Raw genomic sequence first — 27,312 nt, 5'->3', positions numbered from 1 at the left:
AGTCCTCTGGGCACACCAAGCTGTCCCGAGCAGCCTGCTATCCCAGGCAGACATCCATTCTTCGGCCATCTCTCTGCACAACTTCTTTGGATTTTCAGCTTTATGTGAAACAAATAGATCTGCCATTATAGTATAAAATAAAACAGACATTTGCCAAATGTAATCAAAAGAGATATGGAAGGGCATGCCATACTCATCAAAAGAAATATCCAACAAAATGACATCTTAAATCTAAGCATATATGCCCCAGAAGCAGTCAGTCACATTTTAAAAAGAAACATTGCTACAGCTTAACTGGCACATCAAACCCTACACATTAACAGCGGGTGAATTCAACACCCCACTCTCACCAACTGATGGGTGATCCAGATCAACCTAAACAGGGAAACAATGAAACTAACAGAAATTATGAGTCAAATGGACCCAACAGACATCTATGGAATATTTAACCCAAACACAAAAGAATATAACTTCTCAGTAACTCATGGGACCTTCTCCAAAATTTGCCATATAATTGGACACAAAATAAGCCTCAACAGATACAGGAAGGTACAAGTTTGCATCCTATCAGACTACTATGGATTAAAGCTTTCAACAACAGCAGAAAGACCAGAAAGCCTATGCACTCATGGAAACTGAGCAACTCTCAACTCAATCTCTGGGTCACAGAAGAAATAATGAAAAAATTAAAGACTTTCCAGAATTCAATAAAAATGAAGGCACAACATACCCAAATTTATGATATACAATGAAAGCAGTGCTAAGAGGAAAATTCATAACATTGAATGCCCTCATATAGAAATGGGAGATATCCTACACTAGTAACCTAACAGCATACCTAAAAGTCCTAGAACAAAAAGAAGCAAACACACCCAAGGGGAGCAGAAAGCAGAAAATAGTTAAACTCAGGGCGAACATCAGCCAAATAGAAACAAAGAGAAAGATACAAAAGAATCAATAAAACCAAAACCTGGTTCTTTGAGAAAATCAGCAAGATAAATAAACCCCTAGCCAAACTAAGGGGCCCAGAGACAGTATCCAAATTAACAAAATAAGAATTGAAGGGGGAGACATAATAACAGAACCTGAGGAAATTAAACAAACAAACAAACAAACAAACACAAAACAAACCCATCAGATCCTACTACAAAAGACTATACTCAACAAAACTGGAAAATTTAAATGAAATGGGTGATTTTCTAGACAGATACCACATACTGAAGATAAATCAAGAGCAAGTAAACTATTTAAACAGACTCATATCCCCTAAGGAAATAGAAGACATTACCAACCTCCCAACCACAAAAAGTCCAGGGCCAGATGGCTTTAGTGCAGAATTCTACAAAAAGAGCTAATACCAATACTCCTCAAAATATTCCATAAAATATAAACATAAGCAACACTACCTAGTTCATTCTATAAAGCCATGGTTACTCTGATAAAGAAACCACACAGAGACACAACAAAGAAAGATAACTTCAGACCAATTTCCCTTATGAATATCGATGAAAATATACTCAATACAATTATAGCAGACTGAATCCAAGAATACATCAAAACCATCTCTCACCGCATTCAAATAGCCTTCATTCCAGGGATGTAAGATTGGTTCAAAATTCAAAATTCATTAACATAATTCACTATATAAACAAACTCAAATTGGATACAAATTGGAAAGGAGGAAGTCAACATGTAACTATTTGTGGATGATATGATAGTATATACATAAGTAATCCCAAAAATTCTACCAGAGAACTTCTACATCTGATAAACAACTTTAGCTGAATACAAAATACTCAAACAAACCAGTAGCCTTCCTTTATGCAAATGATAAATAGGCTGAGAAAGAAATTAAGGAAACAATACCTTCACAATAGTCACAAATAGTATAAAATACTTTGGGGTAACTCTAATCAAATAATTGAAAAATCTATTTGGCAAGAACTTCAAGCCTCTCAAGAAAGAAATCATAAAAGACCTCAGAAAATGCAAAGATCTCCTATACTCGTGGATCAGCAGGATTATTATAGTAAAAATGGCCATCCTACTAAAAGGAATCTATATATTTAGTGTATTTCCCATCAAAATTCCAACTCAATTCTTCACAGATATGGAAAAAGCAATTCTCAATTTCATATAGAAAAAAAACCTAGGATAGTGAAAATAATTCTTAGCAATAAAAGGACTTCTAGGGGAATCACTATCCCTGACTTCAAGTTATACTACAAAACAATAGTGATAAAAATGGCATGATATTGGTACAGAGACAGACAGGTTTATCAATAGAATAAAATTTAAGACCCAGAAATAAAATCACATACTTATGGACACTTGATTTTTGACAAAGAAGTCAAAAATATACAATGGAAAAAAGAAAGCATCTTTAATATATGGTGCTTTCCTAACTGGCAGTCTATATGTAGAAAAATGAAAATTGATCCGTATTTGCCACCTTGCACAAAGCTCAAGCCCAAGTGGATCAAGGACTTCAACATAAAACCAGATACAATGAATCTATTAGAAGAGAAAGTAGAAAGAGCCTTGAACTTGATTATGTGGGAAATTTCCTAAACAAATTCAATGGCTCAGACTCTAAGATCAAGGATTGATAAATGGGACCTCATGCAACTGAAAATAGTCTTTAAGGCAAAGGGCATATTAAATAGGGCAGTTTTGCAACTTAGAGATTGGGAAACAATCTTCACTAAATCCTACATCTGATAGAGGGCTAATATCAAAAATATATAAAGAACTCAAGAAGGTAATCTCCAAAAAAAAAAAAAAAAAACAACCAAGCAACCCAATTAAAAACGGGGTTTAGAACTAATCAAAGAATTCACAACAGAAGATTATCAAATGGATGAGAAGCACTTAAAGAAATGTTCAAAGTCCTTAATCATCGGGGAAATGCCCTGAGACCTTGTACCAATCAGAATGGCTAAGGTCAAAAACTCAGGTAACAGTACATGTTCAAGAGAATGTGAAAAACGAGGAACACTTCTCCACTGCTGGTGAGATTGTAAACTTGTACAACCACTCTGAAAATCAATCTGAAGGTCCCTTAGAAAATTGGAAATAGATCCACATGAAGACCCAGCTATACCACTCCTGGGCATATACCCAAAGGATGCCCCACCATGCCAGAAGGGCACATACTCCACTATATTCATAGAGGCCTTATCTGTTATAGCCAGAAGCTGGAAACAACCCACGTGTCCTTCAGTGGAAGAATGGATACAGAAAATGTGGTTCATGTACATAATGGAGCACCACTCAGCTATTAAGAATGAGGGCATCATGAGTTTTTCAGGCAAATAGATGGAACTAGAAGACATCATTCTGAGTGAGGTAACCCAATCAAAAAAGGGCACAGGTGGTATGCACCCTCTAATAAGTGGATATTAGCCTAAAAGCTCGAAATACCCAAGGTACAATCACAGACCTCATGAAGCTCAAGAAGAAATAAGACCAAAGTATGGATGTTTGGGTCCTTCTTAGAAGGGGTAACAAAATACAAGGGAAAATATAGAGGCAAGGTGTGGAGTAGAGACTGAAGGAAAAGTCATTCAGAGAATGCCCCACCTAGGGATGTATCTCATATACAGTCACCAAACCCAGACACTACTGTTGATGCCAGGAAGTGCATTCGGATAGGAGCCTGATACAGCTGTCTCCAGAGAGGCTCTGTCAGAGCCTGACAAATACAGAGGCGGATGTTCTCACCCAACCATTTGACTGAGCACAGGGTCCCCAATGGAGAAGTTAGAAAAAAGACTGAAAGAGCTGAAAGGGTTTGCAACACCATAGGAAGAACAACAATATCAACAGCCAGAACCCCCAGAGCTCCCAGAGACTAAACCACTAACCAAGGAATACACATGGAGGGTCCCATGGCTCCAGCTGCATATGTAGCAGAGGATGGCCTTGTAGGTCATCAGTGGTCCTGTGAAAGCTCGATGCTCCAGTGTAGGGGAATTCTAGGGCGGGGAGTTGGGAGTGGGTGGGTGAGTGGGTGGGGGAACTCTCTTAGCGGTGTGGGGAAGGAATAGGGGGTTTCAGGGGCTTGGAAACAGAGAAATGGGATAACATTTGAAATGTAAATAAAATATCTAATTAATAAAAATAAATTAAAAAAAATCAATCATTGCTTTCCTAGCTTGTTGATCTGAAACCCTTCTATCTATAGCTGGAGTCAATCTTGGTAAAAAGTCAGTGAATGTTTCTTTTGGACCTTGCATAATCTGAGTAAATGGTTTAGTCTTTTTGTTTCTTCAACCTTGTCCTAGGCTCTTAAAGCTACCATGCTACATAGTACCAAGTTTTTCTCATCATATACAAATTACATCTGGACCTCTGCATATGACCTTCATGTAGGCTGATCTTAAGAAATATTAGTATCTCTGGTTTTATTTCTCTTTTCTATCTCCTTAGCCTCTTCTCTCTGCTATGAAAGCCATTGTAACTGAGGACCAAGTTCCAATATTTTCTTATATTTCTTATCATGAGAAATTATTTTATTTTGAATTGCTAAAGAATTTAATAACTGTTTCACATATAGTGAGTGCATACCATAAGAGGTGACACTTTCTTCAAATTTTCTCAAATCCAGTATATCTATGGATGGTACCCACGTTCTCCAAATCCCAGGGGCATTCCAGCATCTGATGTTATTTGTTGTTTTCTAACAAAATCAGCTAAAGTAGGTTTTCTAACAACCTTTGGTTGACTATCTTGATGTTCATTGACAATGCTGTAGGCTTTAACCTTATTTCTTCTGCCTCTATCTTAGTATCTTTCTAAATTAATTTATAATTTTCTAATTTTTATTCTAAGGATTATATCCAGTTTTCATACTTCTCAATTACCTGCATCTCTACTATCTTAGTAGTTTCCTCATTTTTTAAATATTTTTTTCTGATTTTTCTTCTAAGAGCTGTCTCTAAAGTCCTCTTCTTTGAGAAGGCACAGAAAGCCACTATGGTTGCCAAGATAAAGATTACCAGCATTGTGATAATCATAATTGATAATGTGTCTATCCCAGCTAAGTCAGTTAAATTATATATATCTTTCTCTTCTGTTTCTATCTTTAAGCCATTTAAAGGGCTTTATAACGGAGTCCACAAACTCTGTGTTACTGATTTCGTTTCAACTTATTTCTCATTCTCTTTAATTTTTTTATTTTTTAATTCCTTTTGCTTGTCTATGATGTTTCACACCCATTTTCTTTCCTTCTTTCCCATTTCAAAATAATTTTATTGCCGTTATCTTAGAATTTGGAAACTTGGATTTGGAAATTTGGAAACTTAGAACACAAAAATTATCAGAAATATGTTTGTTATGTTGTATTATGACCTGTTTGATGTTGGTTTTCCACAAGAGAAAGTAACATTTATCTATTACATGAGTAAACATACAAATTGAATATATTTATTTAACATTTGCGTGTTTGACATTTTATGAAATGTTAACAAAGAAATATAGTTTATAAGGTATGTTTATACAGAAAATTTAGTCACACATATTAAATATATTTAGAACAAATTTATTTACTTATGTTCTGTAGCCTTCATATCAGATTTTATGTGTGAATCTTAAATTGATACCTAACAAGATGTTAGGACACATACAGATGTAAGTCCATGATCAAAGACTACCACATCTCCTGCTACCTAGATTAAATGTTAACAAACTGTTATGATCTTAAAGTATAAATTATTTTTCTAGAAGTGTGTTATAGATTTATTGAAAGCATAATATAAATAGTACAGTATTTTAATATTTCTAAATTCTTGAAAGATTTTTACAGTATAACATATAATGTAATAACTATTTTTGCAGTCTTATGGTAATGTTCAACTGAACAATAGTGGATTTGTCCTATTGAAATATAGCACTGATATTTAAAGAACCATTACTTTGTGGAAGGTGAACTGTAAAAGCAGAAATAGCAGATATATAAATATATATTTACATACATAAATAACATAACATACATAAATATATATTTGCACATACACACACATACACACACGTGATAATTTCTAAGGCTTATAAGCTTTATAATTTAGCTGTTCTCTTCTCTGTCAAAAATTACTGGTTCATTTTTCTAGTACCTGATGAAAAATTGGAAGCATCATTTTGTTATAGTATTAATCACAACATACTTACAATTGATCAGCAGTTTAAATTAATAATCATAAGCCTGGAAAAAAAGTTTTGCATTCTTTAAGTGATATATAATAGTCTGAATAGATATAAGGCAGTGCTGCATTCATACATTTTAGACACCTTCTTTGGAAAAGATCCTAACTATATGTTCTTTTATCTTTTATTTTGTAACATGTACCCTGAGACATACATGATACATGAGAATGACACAGTTCATGGCTTTTTCACTGAGCATGAATTATACTATTTATTATGATGTTCTTTGAGATCTGGACCCAGAATTTTCATTTGAGCTCTCTATACTCAGGGTGATTTATGAATTACATGACGATCCATAATTCTGCATTTCTCAATTTCTATTATCTCAAGCTTTAGCATTCAGATAATTCTTGGACTAAATATAATTAACTAGCTCCTGTTGAAGTACTTGGTGACAGTTAAGGTAGAACACCTGAATTAATTTGTATTTGTACACAATCAGGATAGTGAATAAAATTATGTTATGAATTGTATATAGGCAGAGATGAAATTGTTTTAAATATTGCTTTTGTAACACTTTGCAGTCAGAGTCAGATAAATTAAATCTCCAAGATAATTTTCTAAATACATATATAATAAAATATAAAATGAAATCTCTTTTGGAAAACAGCTTCGTGAAATCTATAAGCCTTTTAGATATGTATCTAGGGCAACATCAGCAATGAACGGCTGTTTTGGGAGATGCAGATACCTTAAAGATAATTTCTACAATATAGCTATCTGTAACTAATGACCCTATATTAGTTGATATATGGTTTTTTTCATCATAGAGTGTACTTTTCTGTAAAATGGGATCACTTTCAGTGTTTTATTTGATATAATGGTAAGGGTAACCTATTTTAAAGAAGTTTCAATTCATGAGTGTCTATTGTGGAGAGGTTCTCTGAGACTGGGGATAGTTCCTTGTATGTGGAAGGTAAACTAACACATTTTAGGTCTAACAGAATTATCAGTAAAGGCTCTACCAGAACTATCTGTTAAATGTAAACTCCAGATTTCCACCATAGGAGATTATGATGAAGATGTGTTCTATGTTCCAATGGACTTAGAACCATATTCATAAATTTATGTCAGATCCTGTTCTACTGAATGTTACCTCTGAAACAAACTTTACACAAAGGTCAATAGGAAAGAGAAATATTTTTATGAAATTTGTCCAAAGTGGCTTTACACAAGATCCTGTTTGGTAAAAGCACTATTTATAATGTTTTACTCACCTTCATTTTGATAACCGTGAGCCATATGACCATTGCAGAGGCAGAGATTGGTAGTCACTCCTTAGGTTATTCAGTGTACTTCTTCCCACCTGCTACCACTACATGTTGTTTATGCCACTTACATCTCTACAAACTTGATCATAGACTTAATCCCTGATAAACTTACCATCTCCATCACTCCTTGTATGGGACAGCTCCTTATTAAATACTTATTTATTGGTACTTAAAACTTCTTGGTAGTGATGGTCTATGGTTGCTATTGTGTCCAGCTGTAAGCCATTGAAATATATGATGAGCATGAGCTCTGTTGGGTTTGTTTCAAACCTTTTGTGTTGTTGGCATGGGCTGGAAGTTTTATACACTCTTTGGTTCAATATTTTTATGTTTACAATCTTCTGTTTTGAGGTCCTAATTTCATTGACTATTTCATGTGTGGCAACTATGCATTATTAGAACTTGCTATTGATAAATCTGCAGCTTTTAAAATACACTATCACCTCAATTTTGAATCTTTTAACATCTTAAGAAATTCTGAAATGAAAACTTCTGTGCAAAATCTCTGGTACGGAATTTCAACTATAGATAGTGTAAGACTGTCTTCCATTGGACATGTTACTAGTTATAAAACAAGAATTGTAATTAAGAATTCTGAGTCCCCTTGTGATGGCTAAAGGATATCCTGAGATGAATGTTTTCCTGGGCTATGATCTGTTGCCATGATTCCAGTGATGGCTGCTTCCACAAGACTGGAATGTGCTGATACGATTCAGGGGATGAGGTCTTTAATTGGGTGGGAGTCTTAAACCACCATACTTTTTTTTTTTTTGCTTGTTGAAAGAAGATACCTACTGGTAGTGTAAATAAATTCTTACCATGGCAAAGATGGGATTCTTAATTGAATCCTCATGCTGTTTATGAGCAATGCTTACTTTTTATATTCTTTTTTAAATTGGATACTTACATTTTAAATGTTATCCCCTTTCCAGGTTTCCCCTCTGGGAACCCCCTGTCCCATATGAGGGTATTCCCCCTGCTTCTATGAGGGTATTCCTTCACCCACCCACCCACTCCAGCCTCCCTGCACTAGCATTCCCCTACACTGGGCATCAAACCTTCACACAACGAAGGGCCTCTCCTCCCACTGATGCCCCAAAAGTCTATCCTTTGCTACACATGCATCTAGAGCCATGGATCCCTCCTCTTTGTTAAACAATCATACTTGTAACTTCAGATTTCCCAGTATTGAGTAGGCCATGATATATCTGTAATTGTCTGTTTTCATAGGCCAGGAATTGAAGTGAGGATTCCAAGAATTATTATTTCTCTGTTCCAGGATATCTGCAGTATATTTAGGAAAAGTTGCTGCAGGTAGATTGGGAATGGTGTTATCCAGTTTGATGATTGCTGATGGTGCTCTTGTTACAGAGTTCACATGGGAAAATATGTCTTTTTCTCGTATTTCGATAGTGGTGATCTGAGGCTGTTGTCAATGAACACATAGAACTCCAACAGGAAGAGTCTTTTCTAGCATAATGAGTGATCAATTGTCAATACTTTAGTACTGAAGATAATGGTGGCTGTTTGGCTGGGTGGGAGAGCTACTGTGGTATCAAGTTTCTGTAAAGTTTACCCTTCAATTTGTAAGCATGGTTTGTATTCCACCTTTATCCAGAAGACAACAACAAAATTCCTGTTCCCTGACAACTTAAAATGTATTTTGAAATGAGCTACTACATTGAGCTTTTAATGCTTTTCCTTGTAAAAACTTTTCTAGTAAGTGCTTATTGAGTGACTCAAACTGTCTGTTTCATATTCAGCATTGCTAATCTCAAAATACCTTAGGGATTATAGTGAGGCCTATTTCTGTAGGTGCTAAGAAATTCATTACTAAATTATAAAACGTTTTTTTCTGACTGACATCTGTATCTATTATGTATTCCTATCATTGGAACTCACATGGGTCATCTGATATAGCAACTTCATTCAGATAAAAAGAAAATGTCAGTGATTCTTTGAACTCAAGACAACATGTGAATCACGATAACATGTGAAAATGTGAAATTTCTTTATCTTTAACTCATAACTGAATTTCAGAAATTTCATCATGCTAGACTAATATCTTGTTAAATTTGTACTTGAATGTGTCTTTTTAAACTTACCAGTGAGAGACAGAGGCACAGCAATAAGTATACATGTCAGAGGTTGTTAATTTATCTGTATATTATGTATGCAGAAATAGTGAATTTTTAGTGGAACCCATGAGGCTTTTGTATAACAGAACAATGATTTACAAATAAAACCACAATGAATTGTGATCAATGTAGCAAGTGACAAGCATAGTTACAGGGACAACAGTGGAAGTACCTGGACACTGTGGTAATTGGTATCTCCTGGTCAGAAATATTTATTTTACTAGTAATGGATTATAATAAGGGATCAAATGAATGGACTAAATTCACTACAGCTCCACAGAGATTTTGGCACCATTCTAAGGTCTCTATTCCAAACAAATATGCAGACCTATGACTGGCTGCTGCCTTTTCAAGAATTTTAATGTCAACTACAACAGATTCTGCAGTTTAAAATTTCCTCAGAAAATTTGGCTTTAAAAACAAAAGAGGGGGAACGGTACCCCCCCAGAAGGAGTCCCTCTGAAATACTCTCCATCATGCCTTGCTCACTTTTAACTCTCTAAAACTGAAACTTCATGGCAAATCTGCTGCTGACTGTCTCTGGCATCACTGAGACAAATAAAAAATATGCCATAGATACGGGGAAAGACCCTCTTTACCCTTAAAGGGAATGGCCCAGACCCAGTTCCCTTATGAGGCTGAGGATTGATATGCCTGTTTGATACCACAGAAGGCACAGCTAATTGGCTACCAAAAAGATTAATGAAATAAATAGATACCACCACAAAGCCAGGCCCAACCAAAAATAAAATGAATAACAATTTACGTCCAGGGAAGAGAAATCTCCCTGAGATTTCCCTTCTTTTTCCTTTCCAGGTAAAAATGAATCACCTGTGATGTCTGCTGTTAGAAGTTCTAATCCAGATGCTGGCCTCTGAATTTATACTACTCAGACCTTCGACAGGCCATTGACAAGAACATCAAACAGATAGAGATTGACATCACTAATTTGAAGAAATCCCACGTTTCGCTGTCTGAAGAGACCTCTAAAAATCACAAAGATCCTTATTGGACTTGATTTACTCTATTATAATAGAAAAGGCTGTGTACAGCTCTTAACTGTGTACAGCCCTTAGAGAAGAATATTGCCTTTACATAGACAAGACAGGGATGGTTAAAGAGAGCATGAAAAAGGTGAGAGAAGACCCTGAAAAAAGTCAGAGAGAGAAAGAGAAAGATGAGTGCTGTACAAGAATTGGTTTTCAGCCTTTCCAGGGTTGTCAACCCTGCCTCCTCTCATCTTGGGACCATTATTTGGGATCTTTCTGCTTATTTCTTCTGGTCCCTGGGCCTCAAATAGGCTGATTAACTCTGTGAAACAATAGATAAATAATTTGGTAGCAAAACTTATTCAGATACAGTATCATAAGTTAGATACGGAGGACCACAAGACTCAAGATGAGGTTGTTGCTTTATCCAGGGTGTTCCCAAAACCCATCTCCACCCAACCTAAAAGAGAAGACTTCTGCCCCTAGACCAAGCTGAGAGGGACCACCCACAACATCCTCTGACAGGCAACCTGAATTCTTGCTTAGGCTGCGAGGCTAAGCACTGCAAGGGAATACGAATAAAAGTTAAAAATATCTCTCTGGGTTCCCTGAGGGACAAGCCTGACTGCACAGGGGTTGATGTCAAAAGTATCCCCTCTCCAGGAAAAAGACATCGGGATGGGTATGGCCATCATGACTCATTGGACAACGACAGGGGGACTGGAGCCACTACAAGGTCCCCTTTAATTACTGGAGATCAGGCCTCTATCCCCGCCTTCGCAAGATTAGATTTGCCATATCCCTTCTATACTTAGAGAAGGGAGGAGATGTCAGGGGCATCCCTGCTTATACACTGAAGGCCTAAAATCAGCCATAGGCCTAAAATTAGCAATAGGCCTGTCATATACTAACACCAAGTTTTGGGTCTCTGTGGAAAAACATTGAAAAAGATGGCTATAAGCTAATGTAAACAGGCAGCTTTTGTGACAATTTACAAGCCTGAGTAGTCATAGACCTTGTAAATAGGTAGCCTTGACAGATAATACCAATGTAGATAAGGACAAGTGAGTCATAGGCAGAGCCATAGTGACCTGTCCCCTGAACCCTAACCCAGCTGATACCCTGTTCTGAAAGATATCTGTATTCCCCCTGAACACCCACACTCCAGTGTCATCCCCTTCCCCACAACCTGTCTTTCTGTGTTTATAACCCTGTGTGAATGAATATAAATTACAATTTGAAAAAATAAATAAATTATATTTTAAAAATAAAATAAAATTCTTCTCTTAGAGAAAAAAAATTCCTCAGAGCCTTAGAGCTTCTTTGATAGATTCTCTTTCACTATAGAGTAAAGCAGTGGTCTGCTGAGGTTTGGCTGGGAAATGGGGTAGGGATGCCTCCGTCTTTACTCTAGGTCACACGTCTTCCCTTATCTAAGTACTTTATAACAATTTATGACAACAGATTGTTATTAGTCTTACTTTGGAATTGTTCTTTTCAGAGTAAAGTCCACATCACTTGGCAGTTAACTACTTTTGTTGTTGTATCAGCCAAGTCTTTACTCCCAAGAGATTATCCAAGGAAACATACCTTTTCAGAAGAGACTTCCTCATTTGAATTTGATCCAATATTTTAGCAAATTACTTATAATTACCTTAGAGTCACTTATATATTCTTATATATTCATTGGTAATCTCGATTGCTTTGCCATAGAACTGTGGAAATATAGGGGTATGATTTAAGAAAGGTGAGAAAAAGATTCTATAGATCCATTTTCAGTGAGTGCATTTTTGAAGACATTTTCCACTACTCAGGAGAAGTGTATCACTAATTGTGTGTATGGGATAATTTTGAAATCTTAACCTGTCCATCGTTACATAGAACTAGAGGAGAGAGTCACATGGAACTCATTGTATATGTTTCATGTGGAGTCTCTTCTCCCCATACTACAAAGAGAAAAATTCACATAATTGGTATTAGCTTATTTATATATGAATCTTTTGCTTACTGCTCTCTTTAATGTTGGAATTGAAAAATTTTATTTCCCCAAATTTGGTTAATTTCACTCACAATTGTACAAATCATAGAATATTTATTTTTCTTCAAAAATATTTTCAGAGCAGGTAAGAATGTTCAACTAGCTTTGTACATTAAGTGTTGAAGTCTTACTTAAAGGTCCTCATATAAGTGTTCTAAAGTATATTCACAACTTTATGTACCACAGTCATCATCAGGAAAAGAGGTCATCACTTTCTCCACCATGGAGAAAGTCAACATGTGAGTTCTTGAGCTAATGGAGTAGGCAAGGTGGGTAACTACTTTTGTATAAAGGAAGAAATATATTTATATATATTCTGTAGCTTTTGTATGAGGATTCATGTATGAATCTTAAATTGATGACTATAAAAATGATAAGGTTTACATGAGGGAAATCCATGACCAGAGACTGCCACATATACCATCACTTAGATTCATATAAATGTTAGCATATAGCATATTACTATGAGCTTAAACTATGAATTAGATTTTTAGAAATGTGTTATACTTCTATTGAATATATAGTGTAACTAGTCCACATTTTCATTGTATCAAATCCTTGAAAGCTTTTACAGTATACTATATGGTTCAATAACTATTACTTGCTATATTATAGGAATGTTAAACTGAGCAATAGTAGATTTGTACTAGGGAAATACAGCACTGATAGTTAAAGTAAGTTAAAGCACTATTTTGAGGAAGGTGAAACGTGAAAGCAGAAATAGTAGATATAGAATATCTTTGCTCATGTCATTCAACAGGTGTGCTGTTTTCAGTCTGTGTATTCTGCACGTGTAGATCTCCTGAATCAGATGTTGACAGTAATGGGAATGATATATACAGAAGGACCTTTGTGGTCAGCTTCTAAATAAAGCCCAGATTTATTTCTTGTGTCCTATATTACTCCCACATCTACAGGAATACACTTTTCTTTCTTATAGACAAGATGCATTCCTGGATAAAAAAATATTGTGTATATGTATTCATATATAAATATATATAAATAATATAAATATATATATATATATATATATATATATATATATATCCTAAGGCTTATATGGCTGTTAATTTAGCTGTATATCTCAGTAGTATTCATTGATTTTAATATGTATCACACTACATACATTTGTATATTTTTGTAATTATACTTAAAAAGTGGTGAGCCATATCTTTCCTTTCACCAGATATTATATATCTCACATACACATAAATACACATATATTAAATAACATCGTATTTCCTGGTCCTTGGCAATCATCTTTATTATGTGGTTGATTGAGATGATTTATTTTCTTTGGTCATGGGAGACACTCAAAGCATTGATAACTGTTATCATCTATATAGATCTTATTAGGTATTGAGAAGTAATTTAGAACCATTACATATAACACATACACTACCACCAACACTTACAACAAAGTGTTAGAGAACATGTGTGTGTGTGTGTGTGTGTGTGTATGGATGTATGAATATTCCAATGGTAGACATGATGAAGTTGGGGTATAGGGAGGTTTATCATGTGGTCCAATTCTCCTTTTGTAGTAAAAAAAATAAAAAAAATAAAAGAAGGGTCTGAGACAGAATCAGAAGACACAGGCACCAGAATTCACAATAGTCACCAGTGATGACACTTCTGTAGCAAGAATGTCCAAGAACCTCTCTGGATACCATTCAAGAAGATAATTGAAATTAGTGTTAACTTACCAAATCTCATTTGCAGTTGGTACCCAGTTTTCAAGAAACTTTAATAAGTTTGGAAATATTTGCAGGACTGTGTATATCTCATAACATGTAGATAGAATAGAAAGAAATAAGGCTGCACTCTTTTGGTAGCTCACTGGAAATGATTCTGACTGCATCTCTTTGAATCCTTTTGATTTTTACTGAAGAAGGAAACATATTTTTACTTATATTTAGAAAGTGACGAGACATATCCCTCCTTTCACCAGATATAGAGTTACTCTGGGGAATCTGAACACTGACCTTCTGTTTGATCCTATAAAGACATATACATATTGCAATGCTCTACTTTTGCCTACTACTGCTTTTAGTTTCTATATTCTGCTCTTTCATTAACTAAGCAATTCTAATATTTCTAATAGTAAAGTAGCTTTAGCTGCTGTTATTGGTTACATTAAGGTGTTGTAGCAGACTAGTTAAATGATATTGTTATAAGTGAACATAGTGTGTTAGGAATTGGTATAGGCATAGTAAAGTGGACAGGATTATGACTCCAGATTCACCTGGCAATCTGAGATAGATAAAACTAATTCCATTAAACATCATCAGTGTGGTATATAGTAATGTAGTTACAAAGCAAAGTTTACAGTCATCCTTTTAAATTTAATGTGAAGATTGTAAAGGTGGCAGATTTTGCGAAGTACATACAGATGTCTAATAATGCAGTGGAATCAATGATCTGGTGATCCCAGATATCCAGATGATGCTTTTAATATGTTCTTCATAAAACAACACCTTCAAACAGTGACTCTGTATTACTTGATATACTCATTTAAAAAATATTTATTTTATGTGAATATTTGTCTTCATGTATGTATGTATATTGACCACATGCATATATGGTGCCTTGTAGGTCAGAAGAGATATTGAACTTATGGGAACTGGAGTTACAGATGGTTGCGAACCATTACGTGTGTGTCAAGAATTGAACTATGGTCCTATGTAAGAGAAAATCATGTTCTTAACTACTGAATTAAATCTCCAGTCTTATATTGAAGGCTACTGACATGATAGACAATATATTCCTAAAAAGGTGGTGGCCTTTTCAACATTTCTAATATGTTTGCCAAAGCAACACATTTTGTATTGTAAGTGTATGTACAGGAGTGTATTGTAGAGATTCATTGAGACTTATAATAAACCCTTGTACTTTCAGGCACAACAAATTTTCCATGGAGGAATAGAATCAGCAACAGGAACACAGACTGCTCACTAAACACCTACTGTATGTTCAACATTGTAAAAGCAATAGAGGCAATGGTTTTTATGTTAAAAGAGATTCATGACCACATACATATTGGGACAAGTCTTGTTTGAGCTCTCATCTCTGAAATAAGCCTCCTAAAAAGGTCAATGGGACAAAACTACAATGTCACAGAATTCATTTTTGTGGGCCTTAGCCAAGATCCTGCTGGGCAAAAAGCATTATTTGTCTTGTTTTCACTCACCTATATCGTGACAATGCTGGGCAACTTGCTCATTGCAGTGACAGTGATTGCTAGCCCTTCCTTAAACTCCCCAATGTACTTCTTTCTTGCCTGTCTGTCAGTCCTGGATGCTCTTTATTGCAATTCAGTCTCACCAAATTTGATTATAGACTTGTTATATAATAAAAAGAATATCTCCTTCAGAGCTTGCATGTTCCAGCTCTTTGTAGAGCACTTATTTGGTGGTGTTGAGGTCTTCCTTCTGGTATTCATGGCCTATGATCGCTATGTGGCCATCTGCAAGCCACTGCACTATTTGACCATTATGAACCAGAGGGTGTGCATTCTCCTATTGCTGGTAGCTGGAGTTGGAGGCATTGTACACTCAATGATTCAAGTGCTGACTGTGTATAAACTTCCTTTTTGTGGTCCCAATGTCATTGACCATTTCATGTGTGACATGAATCAATTACTGGGACTTGCATGCACTGACACTTACTTCCTTGGGATCACTGTCATTGCCAATGGTGGAGTAATCTGTGTGGGAATTTTCACCTTTCTCTTAGTCTCCTATGGAGTCATTCTAAACTCTCTTAAGACTCACAGTCGGGAGGGAAGGCACAAAGCTCTGTTCACATGCAGCTCCCATATCATGGTGGTTGTATGCTTCTTTGCTCCCTGTAGTTTTATATATGCTAGACCTGTCTCCAACTTTCCAGTTGATAAATATATTGCTGTGTTTTATACAGTTGTTAGTCCTATGTTGAACCCATTGATATATACCTTGAGAAATTCAGAGATGAAAAATTCTATTAAAAAGCTCTGGTGCAAAACTCTAACAACATAAAATTGTTTACTCACTGGATATGTTATTAACTATAAATTGAAAATTAGAAATAAATTCTAACCTGGGATGCTGTGCTCTCCTCATTTAGGCATATTTTGTTATACAAAGTCGTTGAAAATTAAGAATAAATTTTCAGTTGAAATTATGATCAAGGTAGTTGTGAGCCTTATTACTTAAGGGTTGAGCCTAGGGAATGTTTAGAAGATGAAAATGGTTATGGTACTCTTTTCTATCACAAGTAATAATAAAACAAAGCCACATTGAATTTTATCTTTCTCAGGTAGCATTGACATGAGATTAAAAAAAAAAAGTCAGTATGGGAAATTTGAATCACTCACAATCACGAGAAAATATAAAATACTGATGCCCACATTTTAGTGATTAAAATAAGGTTTTTGAGATAGCAAGTTTTGACTAATGTATCAGTATAGTGGACTTGTATGTCTATGTCATATATATGGTTTTATGAGTATTCCCAATTCTTACCTCAGAATCTCTTCTATTTTACTTTTGAGTATGTATATAGTAGTGAAACTGTGCCTAGCTGATGATATCAGCAGTCAGTAATTTCTACTGATCATATGCTGCTGCAACTGAATTCTACATCTTGCATACCAAGTTTAACTGAAGTGAGCACACATTTCTATATCTTCATTACTAATTAACACATTGAATATTTATATTTTCAAATAGTAGATATCTCTCATGTTGTCTTAATTTTGGTGAAAATTTTTTTAAAGAAATGCTATGTGTAAATATCATGTTTAGTCAAAACTGCATTGCACTTCAACACTTTACTTAGATATTGAAGGCAATTTTTTGAATAATCAAAATTTTATTCTGTAATTTTTATTTTAAAAAAACTACTAAATTTGTTTTCAATCTTGAACCATTTTGGGAAATCACTACCAAAAAGATAACGTTATTTTCATTACAGTGTGGAACATTACATAGAGTTACACCTATTCTTCCATGTGGTTTTGCTTTATATTCTTGCTTTTAAATAAATATTATTGTGTTATTCAGGGCCTACATTGTGATGTTATAATAAACATATAACCCATAATAAAGAGATTGCTCCATCAGTATCTCACATGTAGCTTTTCATATTGTTTGCTCCTTACAAACCTAGCCAGACAAAATCCACTATTTTAGCATTACTGCCACTACAGTTGAGTTTTATTATCTATAGTTTTATATGCATTCACTAGAGAAGACAAATAGTACATTCATATACATGACAAGAAAAAGTATTATAACTTTTATCATATAGAAACAACTATCTTAGTCAAATTATCCTCTAGTTTATGTAGTTCATTTCTAAATTTTATAGGGGCTTACCTATATTGTAAAAATTACTGAAACTAGTCTCTGTACCTTTCTGATACCATTCCTAGATCTTTTCTCAAACTTAATCAGTTTAACATTACATTTATATATCTTTAAAATATATTTTGATAATTTTATTAATTTTTGATAATGAATGGCATTAACGGCACACAAATAATTTTCTAAGAACCCTATGGCTCCAGAATCCACATAATTATCATTGTTTTAGGCTATCTCCAAGTATACCCTAGGTTCTGTCTGGATATTATTTAATGGGAAATTGGGAGTCAGTATTTGGTTACTGTAGCTAGTATATTTTATTTACACTAGTTGGCACGTATGTGGAAGAGTAAAAACCAAAAGATTTTTGTATGAATATATATAGAACATTTAGACCATTGTATGCTTCCTGCTGCGAGCACTAAATTCTTTTGTATGTTGTTAGTAAAATAGAAAGAGGTAGGGCTATCTACCTTCTGAAAATTATTTGCTTATATAAGTATGTTAGAACTTTCCATATTAGTAATATCAGGACTTTGCTAAATTCCAGACTTTGGACAGATGATCCATCATTTAAGCATAAAGCTGCTTGCTTAGAGTAAGGATATTATATTCCTAGTACGCACAGCAGATGACTTACAACTGTTCAGAGTGTCCTGAGGCCCTTACGCTTCTGTGGGCACCTGAATTCTCATGGCACAAATGTATTCAGGCTCATAACATACACATAAATTTAAACATAAACCTTAGAATACCAAGACACAATAAAAATGTATACTGAATGCAATAATGCAGAGATTTACAGCTGTTGCAAAACCTCAAAGTGAGGGTCAGATGAAGTAATTATATAGATATAAACGTGGAAAGCACTTTATAGTAACTGAATGCAGTCTGAAGTCAATAGTTTTAAGATTCACTGAGAGTCTTATGAAGACTGAAATAATTAGAGACAGGAAATTTCACATCTAATAATCCATAAAAACAATGGCCTGGGTCCTTCTAATGGCTAAGGTTATTTTTAAAAGGTAAGCATCCAAGAAGGAGAACTTTAAGTACAAGATTGATGTTATATTAACTAATATGAGGAGGGTTTATTGACTGCCCAGAGAATAGATTGCTGGAAAGAAAATTCTCCACTGAATTTCATTTTTGACAACTGTGCTAAAATGTAACATTTTAAATAAGAAATTTAGTGTATCAGTGATTGTAATACACAGATTCATAGAGGTTTTGCTTTAAAGTCATTTATAATTAAGCTTTAAAATGTCATCCAGAGTAAGAGTTTTCATCATGCATTTTTACACACATGGGCTTCATATTTTCCATTGTTTCCTCCCCACAGTGACCTCTTGTGGGTCATACTGCTCCAATCTGATCCTTTTTTCCTTCTGTTATTCACCTCTTCTTAGATTTTATTGCACACATTCCATCTCACTCTGTTTACTGCCTCTCTTAGGAACTCTTCCAATGAAACGTTTCTTGTATTACCCAGACCAAAAAGCAGAATATGGCAACATATAGTGAATTCTGTGCTTGAAGTGCTCATATTTGGGGTATTTACCTTTGAAATACAATCCTAGCCTTTAGAAGCATCCAGCCCGTTGTTTTTATGGACCTTGAGGTTTTCCAACTGATTTTCACACACTCAGGAATTCCATAAAAACACAAAATTGGAAGCATATATATATATTTGCAGAACTCGTAGGATAAAATCGTGAATAAACATTAAAATAAAAGTAAAACTTAATTTTAAAAGAAAAATTTGAAATACGAAGATTTTAGATAAGAAACTTCCAAATATGTTATTGAGTTTGTTTTCTGTTGACCATCCACTGCTGGGCCTGAGGCCTACTCTTTTCTTTGTTTTTTCTTTTTCTTTTCTTTTTTTTCTTTTCTTTTCCTTTCTTTTCTTTTCTTTTCTTTGCAGTCACATTAGGCTCTCTCTCTCTCTCTCTCTCTCTCATATATATATATATATATATATATATATATATATATATATAAAAATTTTTCTTTCTTTACATTTCAAACGCTATTCCCTTTCCCGGTTGCCCCCTCACCCAAAAACTGCCTATCCCACACCCCTCCCCTGTTTCTATGAAGGTGTTCCCCACCTACCCACCTACTCCCACCTCCTCACCCTCAAATTCCCCTACACTGGGGCGTTGAGCCTTCACAGTACCAAGGGCCTCTCCTTCCACTGATTCCCAACAAGGCCATCCTCTACATATGCACATCCTCTACATATGCAGTGGGAGCCATGGATCCCTCCATGTGTACTCCTTGGTTGATGGTTTAGACCCTGGGATCTCTGGGGGGTCTGGTTGGTTGATACTGTTGTTCTTCCTAGGGAGTTGCAAACCCCTTCAGCTCCTTCAGTCCTTTCTCCTGATGTCTACTCTTAGGAGTAGTTTGTTTCTTCAGTGGGACTACGTAATACAAAATTATAATAACTTCTAGTTGTAAGTGGTTATCAATTGGAGATTCCTTCTGAGTTAGGAAGGGAGCATGTGCCCACTTCTCCTTTCACCTCTATGACACCATCAGGTAAGGGCCCTGTGCACGCTGCACTGGTATTTGATAGTTTATATTTGCATGAATCCAGCTGTGTTTAGAAGGTCTTCTTCCTTGGTGTCCTCCACCCCCTCTGGCTTTTACAGTCTTTCTTCCTCCTCTTCCACAATGTTCCCTGGGTGTGTATATGAATGGATCTGTGACTCTTGTGTCTTCTTTTGGGCTCTTTTCCTTTTGCTTATTTTGTTTTGTCCTATTCAGATTTGTTTTTCTTTTACCTTATTATATTTTCTTTTATTATTATTATCCCTTACACTGCTGGGTTTTTTTTTTCATAATAAGAGGCATAAAGATGGTGGGTCTGGATGAGAACACAGGTGGTGAGGAACTAGGAGTTGTAGAGGGAAGGAAAACTGTAGTTAGAATGTGTCATATGAAAAAAAATCCATTTTAAATAAAAGAAGAAAGAATGTCTTCTCACTAAACAAGCTACCAATCATAAAGTAACAAGCCACAAAGTCCTGAGAAAAAATGTAGAATGTATCTCCATGGAAGGGCTTCTTGATATAAATGTATCAAAAATCAGAGTAGCATAAATATCCATTTGATTAGAATCAATTTTGTATAAAATTTCTGAAAGATATTTCAACAAAGAGTTTTGTTCTGTTACAAGTAAAGATAATATTAAGTACTTAATTTGAACATTTTGCATTTGAAATAAAATGACTCATTCCTTTTTCTCTTGTTTATCATTATTTATTTTATTTTTTGAGATTGTGATCTAACAGTCCTTCCTTGTTCTTTTTCAGGCTCATGGCCTTTTTAAAAAATTAATTATTATTGCGAATATATATATATATGTATATATAAATAATTCAAGCACAATCTTTTCAGTGTGTATGTTACATTTTAGTATTTTCAGAGTTGATCGCTTGGTATTGGATAACCAATTGTGTTATTTCTTGGGGAAGACTATTTCTCCTGATCATAGCTTTCCCGAGGTACCTCTCACAACATCAACTAAAAATTTTTTTAGTTTTTGGGTTGCTTTTAGAACAAATTCTCTTTGGAGACTGATATCTTCTTTGACTGAGTCTTTCTCGGTGTCAGAGAATGATATATGTAGTGGTGTATGGCTTGAAAATAAGACCAGAAATGTTTCCATTTTTGGTTTGCATTACATACTATCATAAAATATAGCTTTAGGAATATTAACTTTATCATTTTTGAAATTTCCCTCTTTACATTACAGAGTTTTCATATTATTTTTCAGGTACCTACACACTCTTTGTAATATCCAGCTATATATTTTTCATAAGGATTATTGAGGGAAAAATTATCCAGGAAAGTTTTTTTTTAACTTGAATATGTTCCAAGCAATCTAATAACCTCGCCCATAATGATGCAATCATCCAGTTCATTGGAAATAGAGATGATGTGCAGGGTTACTTATGCAAAATTATCTACACAAATAAATGGCAAATTGTTTTCCTGTTCTGACAGGATATGACTCAGGCGGTTTCTCAAAACTCTGTTATATCTGTGCTGGAGGATGCCTTAGTTAGGACTTAATCTTTGAGATGCTGTGTCCTCTTATATCCATTACTGCTAATCCATCCCTGGACAGAATTTATATCTTAGGTGAGGCCTAAGAGGGATATGAAGATCCTAGTAAGTCAGAAAGAATGACCTTAACAAGACTGTGAATGAATAAAATGCTGTAGAATTTTGTCCCATGTAATAGAAACTCTTATCACTAACTTCTATGAAAAATAATACCTCAGGCTTTTCTGTTGTTATATGAAAGTTTTATCACTTGGGCAGATGGATACTATCTTCAGTCTCTAAAACAAACCATTTTTGTTGTTAAGTATAATTGTCCAAAAGGAAACACTTTGCACAGGTAATTTTGTGATTTACATTTACTTTCTTTGTAGCATCAAAAATGGGCTTAGACAAGATCATCTCCATGAATTAGATGAATTTTATACAAGTACAGCAATTTTATTTTTCTATGACATTATTTTTAGTAGCTGAGGTTGGTCATTTACCTTCCAGTAACTAATGATATAATATGTAAGAATTTTTTAACTGTCTTCTTAAGTGTACTTATATCTTCATATCCAGTACTCATTCTCAATAAAAGAGGTGATAGTTTTCCTTACTAAAAGCCAAATGCAAATGTGAATTACTGAGGCAAAAATCTGTGGATAGTAGGATAATGGGTGACTATTATTTTGATGTGCTAAAATGAACAATGCCTTAAGACAATATTAATGGTGTTTAGATTAGAAATATTAAGTTTGAAAAACACAGAGATAATTGGAATATGCATGGTGTACTTATATAAAGCCTGATATTTATTTATTTCCCACTTCGCTCAGTATGTGTTTAAATATACATGTATAACACTTATAATAATTTAATCTATGACTTCATTTTTCTGGTTTGTACTTGTAATGTTACCAAAGAAATGTGATTATCTTCAAATATTTGCATTAGATGATTTAAGTTGCATGTATCAAATATGATGGAGTGCAAATAAACAATGTTTTATGTAATACATAGGCTTTTATTAATAATTCTCAAAACGAATCAACAAATGTAACAGTAGCTATTCATAGAGATAAACATGGGCAGAGAGTATAGTATTTACTGTCACATATATTAAAACACTGTTAATATAATGTGTTTGTAAAATTATAGTAAGCTGTACATTTTAGAAATGTATTTGGTAGTTTAAATTAAAACCATATTACAGAATAGACTTATCAAATCTTTGAAAATGTTAACTACTTAGTATATTATGCTTAAGTCTGAAAATAGGATGCATTTTCAGTCTTTTATGTTAATGATTAGACTAGACAATACAGACTTTTCCTGGTGAAGTATTGTACTAACCATTAATTATTTCAGAATAATCTGAAATAAATTGTTAGACATGGAGTACATTTACAATTATGTTATTCAACAGGTGGACAGATTCAACTACTGTTTTCTCCTGAGTCAGATGTTTTCCATAATGGTTATGAATCACAAACAAAATGTGTCACAGAAAACTTTGAAATAAAGTCTGATTCTTTCTTCATATATTCTTTATACTACTAAATGCACATAAACAGACTACCCCTGTTTCTAGGAAAATACAATATTCTACAGGTAAATATTCTCAGTACTTACCTATGACAACACATATAATTCTTAAAAATATAACTTAATCTATGTCTCAAAATGAGTTCAATAAGTATATGCTTTTCTATTATATACATTCTTGTGAATAACTTATTAGCAGGTACTGTGATGAATTTTTTCCTTACTCATATTGACAAACAACATTAATAACAGCTATCATTTATTTAGGTTTTAGCAGGTTCTAAACAGAACTTTAGGAACTTTATATGATACAACAGCACCAGCAACAAAAATGATACCACCAGAGGGAGTAGATGTTAGCTGTGTCTCTGCAGAGCAAATGATGAGTCAGAAGTATACTGATGCTTGTTCCTGAGCCCAAAGCCACTCTAACAACTGAGTGAGCCTGGCTTTGCAACACTTGTCATATAGCTGCAGAGTTCACACAATTCTTCATTGCCTTTTACTGCCTCTGTGTATCTGAGTTTTCTAGACACCACTGTGAGAGACATTGGAAGTCACTATTTAGTTACATTAGTAAGTACATCCTATTTTCTACTGGTTGACACTTAGCCTCCAAACAGTAATAAGCCTTCCAAGTTTGCATGACTCAGCAAACATGAAAAAACAAAAGGCATTGTAAGCAGAATTGAAAGAACTAGACCGGCTATTTATATGTGTGAATGTTTTAACTGCATGCATACATGCCTACCATGTGTATGCCTAGTACCCATGGAGACAGGAGAAAGCATCTGATTCTCTAGAACTGGAGATAAAAATGTTGTAAGCCACCATATGGGTACTTGAACAGAACCTGGGCCATCTGTAAGAGCAACAAATGCCTTCATCCACTGCTCATCTTTGCATTTGTCTGAACTAATAGTCTTGCAGATCATTGACTAGAAAGGATTCTGAAATCCTCATATTTAATTCCTCTTTTATTGCTGCATGAAATTTGAGATATATTTATAATAATATTTAGAAAAAGATGAGACATATTCACTCTTATACTTAGTCTAGACTATTCTTTTTAATATAGGCATCTTGGAAATCTCAGTACAGAATTTTCATTTGAGTATTCCCTATTCAGGATCAGGAACCTCATTTGCCTCTACATCTGATTATAGTTTCTGTTTTCTTATGTTACACTTCCCAGCTCATTCCAGGAGTTTTGAAAACAGAAATTTCTATCTGAAGAAGTACTTGCTTACATTCACTAGTTTAAACTGTTCAGTTAAACTACACTTGTTCAAAACTGGGCAGTGAATATAGTTAGTTATGAATTCTCAGTGAAGGTAATGGGTACAAGGTACAAGGAACAGAATTTTGGCTTTTGAAAGCCCTAAAGAGTCAAATAAAATAACAGCTACAGACATAAATGGGATAATTAATTTATTGGTTATATGAGTCTGTTTAAATTCAGTCCTCACTAAATTTACTGAAAGAGCTTTGAAGTCTGAAAGTCCATTGAGATATGATTATAAATACCTAATACCACAAACTAGTACCAATGAACTGGATGCTTGAAGAGATCAAGATTGTATTTTAATGGTAAAAACAGATGGTTCTTTGAAAAATAAGAATAACAAGATGAATAAAACCCTAGCTAAACTACCCACTGAATCTTGACATACGACATTACATTTGTAGGTTCAACAAAAGCCTCTTAAGGGAAGGAGTTAACAGAAGATGTATTGGGGTCATTGGAAGAAGAAGTAGAAATGGTTATCTATGGGACAGATAATGATGATGTGCTTATTGCCATAGTGAACTGAGAGTCAAGATCACAACTTCCTAGTAGGGTCTGTTCAAGATCTTTAATCAGTAAATTAAGACTTATAAGAGGATCAATGGGACAAAGAAACAATGTCACAGAGTTTGTACTCCTGGGCCTCACTCAAGATCCTTCTGGACAAAGAGTATTGTTTGTCATGTTTTTATTCATCTACATTGTGACAATGGTGGGTAACCTGTTCATTGTGGGGACAGTCATAGCCAGTCCCTCCTTAGGGACTCCAATGTACTTCTTCCTTGCCTATTTGTCACTTCTGGATGCTGTTTATTCCACTTCTATTTCACCCAAGTTGATAGTAGACTTGCTGTGTGATAGAAAAACAATTTCCTTTTCTGCTTGCATGACTCAGCTCTTCTTAGAGCACCTACTTGGTGGTGCTGAGGTCTTCCTTCTGATGGTGATGGCCTATGATCGTTATGTGGCCATCTGTAAACCATTGCATTATTTGATCATCATGAACAGGCGGGCTTGCTTCCTCCAATTGTTGGTTTCCTGGGCTGGAGGCCTTGTACATTCTATGGCTCAACTTCTCTTTGTATACAACCTTCCCTTCTGTGGTCCAAATGTCATTGACCACTTTATCTGTGACATGTACCCATTATTAGGACTTGCATGCACTGATACATATTTTATTGGCCTCACTGTGGTTGCCAATGGTGGGGCAATATGTATTTTAGTCTTCATCATTCTCATAATCTCCTATGGAATCATACTGAGATCTCTTAAGACTCACAGTCAGGAAGGGAGGCAGAAAGCCCTATCTACTTGCAGCTCCCACATCATGGTGGTTGTCTGTTTTTTTGTTCCCTGTATTTTCATGTATGTAAGACCTGTTCACAACTTTCCTATTGATAAATCCATTACTGTTTTTTATACAATTGTCACTCCTATTTTGAATCCTTTAATATATGCCTTGAGAAATTCAGAGATGAAAAAGTCTATGGAAAATCTATTGTGTAAGGTTTTCTCTAGAGATAAAATAATAATGTCTTCTCACTGATGGTGCTGGTAACTAAAGTAACAAAAAGGCAACCATTCTTAAGCAGTTATGATAGAACTCGTTCAATGCATCTATATGAATAATTTTCTTTAAATAAATCCATTAGAAACATTGAAATAATCACTTGAGATTAAAATTAAGTCTTTGGCTATACCACTGTGAATGCGCCTGATCTCATCTAAGATTAGAGTAAATTTAGTGGATAATTTATAGAATATTAATAAAGGACATAAGGCTTACTTATTAAAAAATTATGCTCAGTGAATTTCATTTTTCTTAGTTATGAATAGGCATTAGAATGAAGTGTTTCATTTTTCTCTGGTGAAGAAAACACATTTTTATATCTATATCTCATCATTGACACCATTGATAATAGATATATATCTGGAACCAAAGATATGTTCAGAAACTGAATTGTTCATTATTCTACCAGTATACCTGCTTACATTACTACTCATTGTCTTAGGCTTACTCTTGCTACTTTGGTGTCTTTGTAGTTTATGTGATAGTCATATTCCTCATATCAAGGCTGGATGAGGCAATCCAGTAGGAGGAAAAGGGTCTCAAAAGTAAGCAAAAGAGTCAATGATATCCCCTGTTCTGGCTTGTTTTGTGTTTCAACTTTACACAAGTTGAGAGTCATCAGAGAGGAAGGAGGCTCAGATGAGAAAATGCCTCCATGAGGTACATCTGTGAGGCATTTTCTCAGTTAGTAATCAGTGGGGTAGGGCCCAGCCCCTTGTAGATGGTGTCAAATCTGGGATGGTGATCCTGGGTTCCTTAAAAAAGCAGGCTGAGTAAGCCAATAAGTGGCACCCCTCCATGGCCTCTGTTATTAGCTCCTGCCACCAGGTTACAGACCTGCTTGATTTCTTTTCTTGAC

General features: G+C 34.8%; 2 protein-coding genes across 2 annotated transcripts; both read left to right on the top strand.

The window, feature by feature from the left end:
* Nucleotides 1-15,708: 15,708 nt before the first annotated feature.
* LOC114608519 (olfactory receptor 4A5-like) lies at nucleotides 15,709-16,743 on the top strand. The gene has a single exon (XM_028752481.1). The coding sequence runs from the start codon at nucleotides 15,739-15,741 to the stop codon at nucleotides 16,657-16,659; it is 921 nt and encodes a 306-aa protein (XP_028608314.1). The 5' UTR covers nucleotides 15,709-15,738; the 3' UTR covers nucleotides 16,660-16,743.
* Nucleotides 16,744-25,484: 8,741 nt separating this feature from the next.
* LOC114608515 (olfactory receptor 4A16-like) lies at nucleotides 25,485-26,429 on the top strand. Its single transcript, XM_028752477.1, has one exon. The coding sequence runs from the start codon at nucleotides 25,485-25,487 to the stop codon at nucleotides 26,427-26,429; it is 945 nt and encodes a 314-aa protein (XP_028608310.1).
* Nucleotides 26,430-27,312: the final 883 nt, after the last annotated feature.

This window comes from Grammomys surdaster, unplaced genomic scaffold, assembly GCF_004785775.1.
Source record: "Grammomys surdaster isolate TR1022 unplaced genomic scaffold, NIH_TR_1.0 125919, whole genome shotgun sequence".
Lineage (NCBI taxonomy): Eukaryota > Metazoa > Chordata > Mammalia > Rodentia > Muridae > Grammomys > Grammomys surdaster.
This window is presented reverse-complemented; position numbering and strand designations above follow the sequence as displayed.

What these genes read in the sequence shown, in the direction of transcription:
- LOC114608519 (XM_028752481.1), top strand. Translation starts at nt 15,739, where the DNA reads ATGGGACAAAACTACAATGTCACAGAATTCATTTTTGTGGGCCTTAGC.
- LOC114608515 (XM_028752477.1), top strand. Translation starts at nt 25,485, where the DNA reads ATGGGACAAAGAAACAATGTCACAGAGTTTGTACTCCTGGGCCTCACT.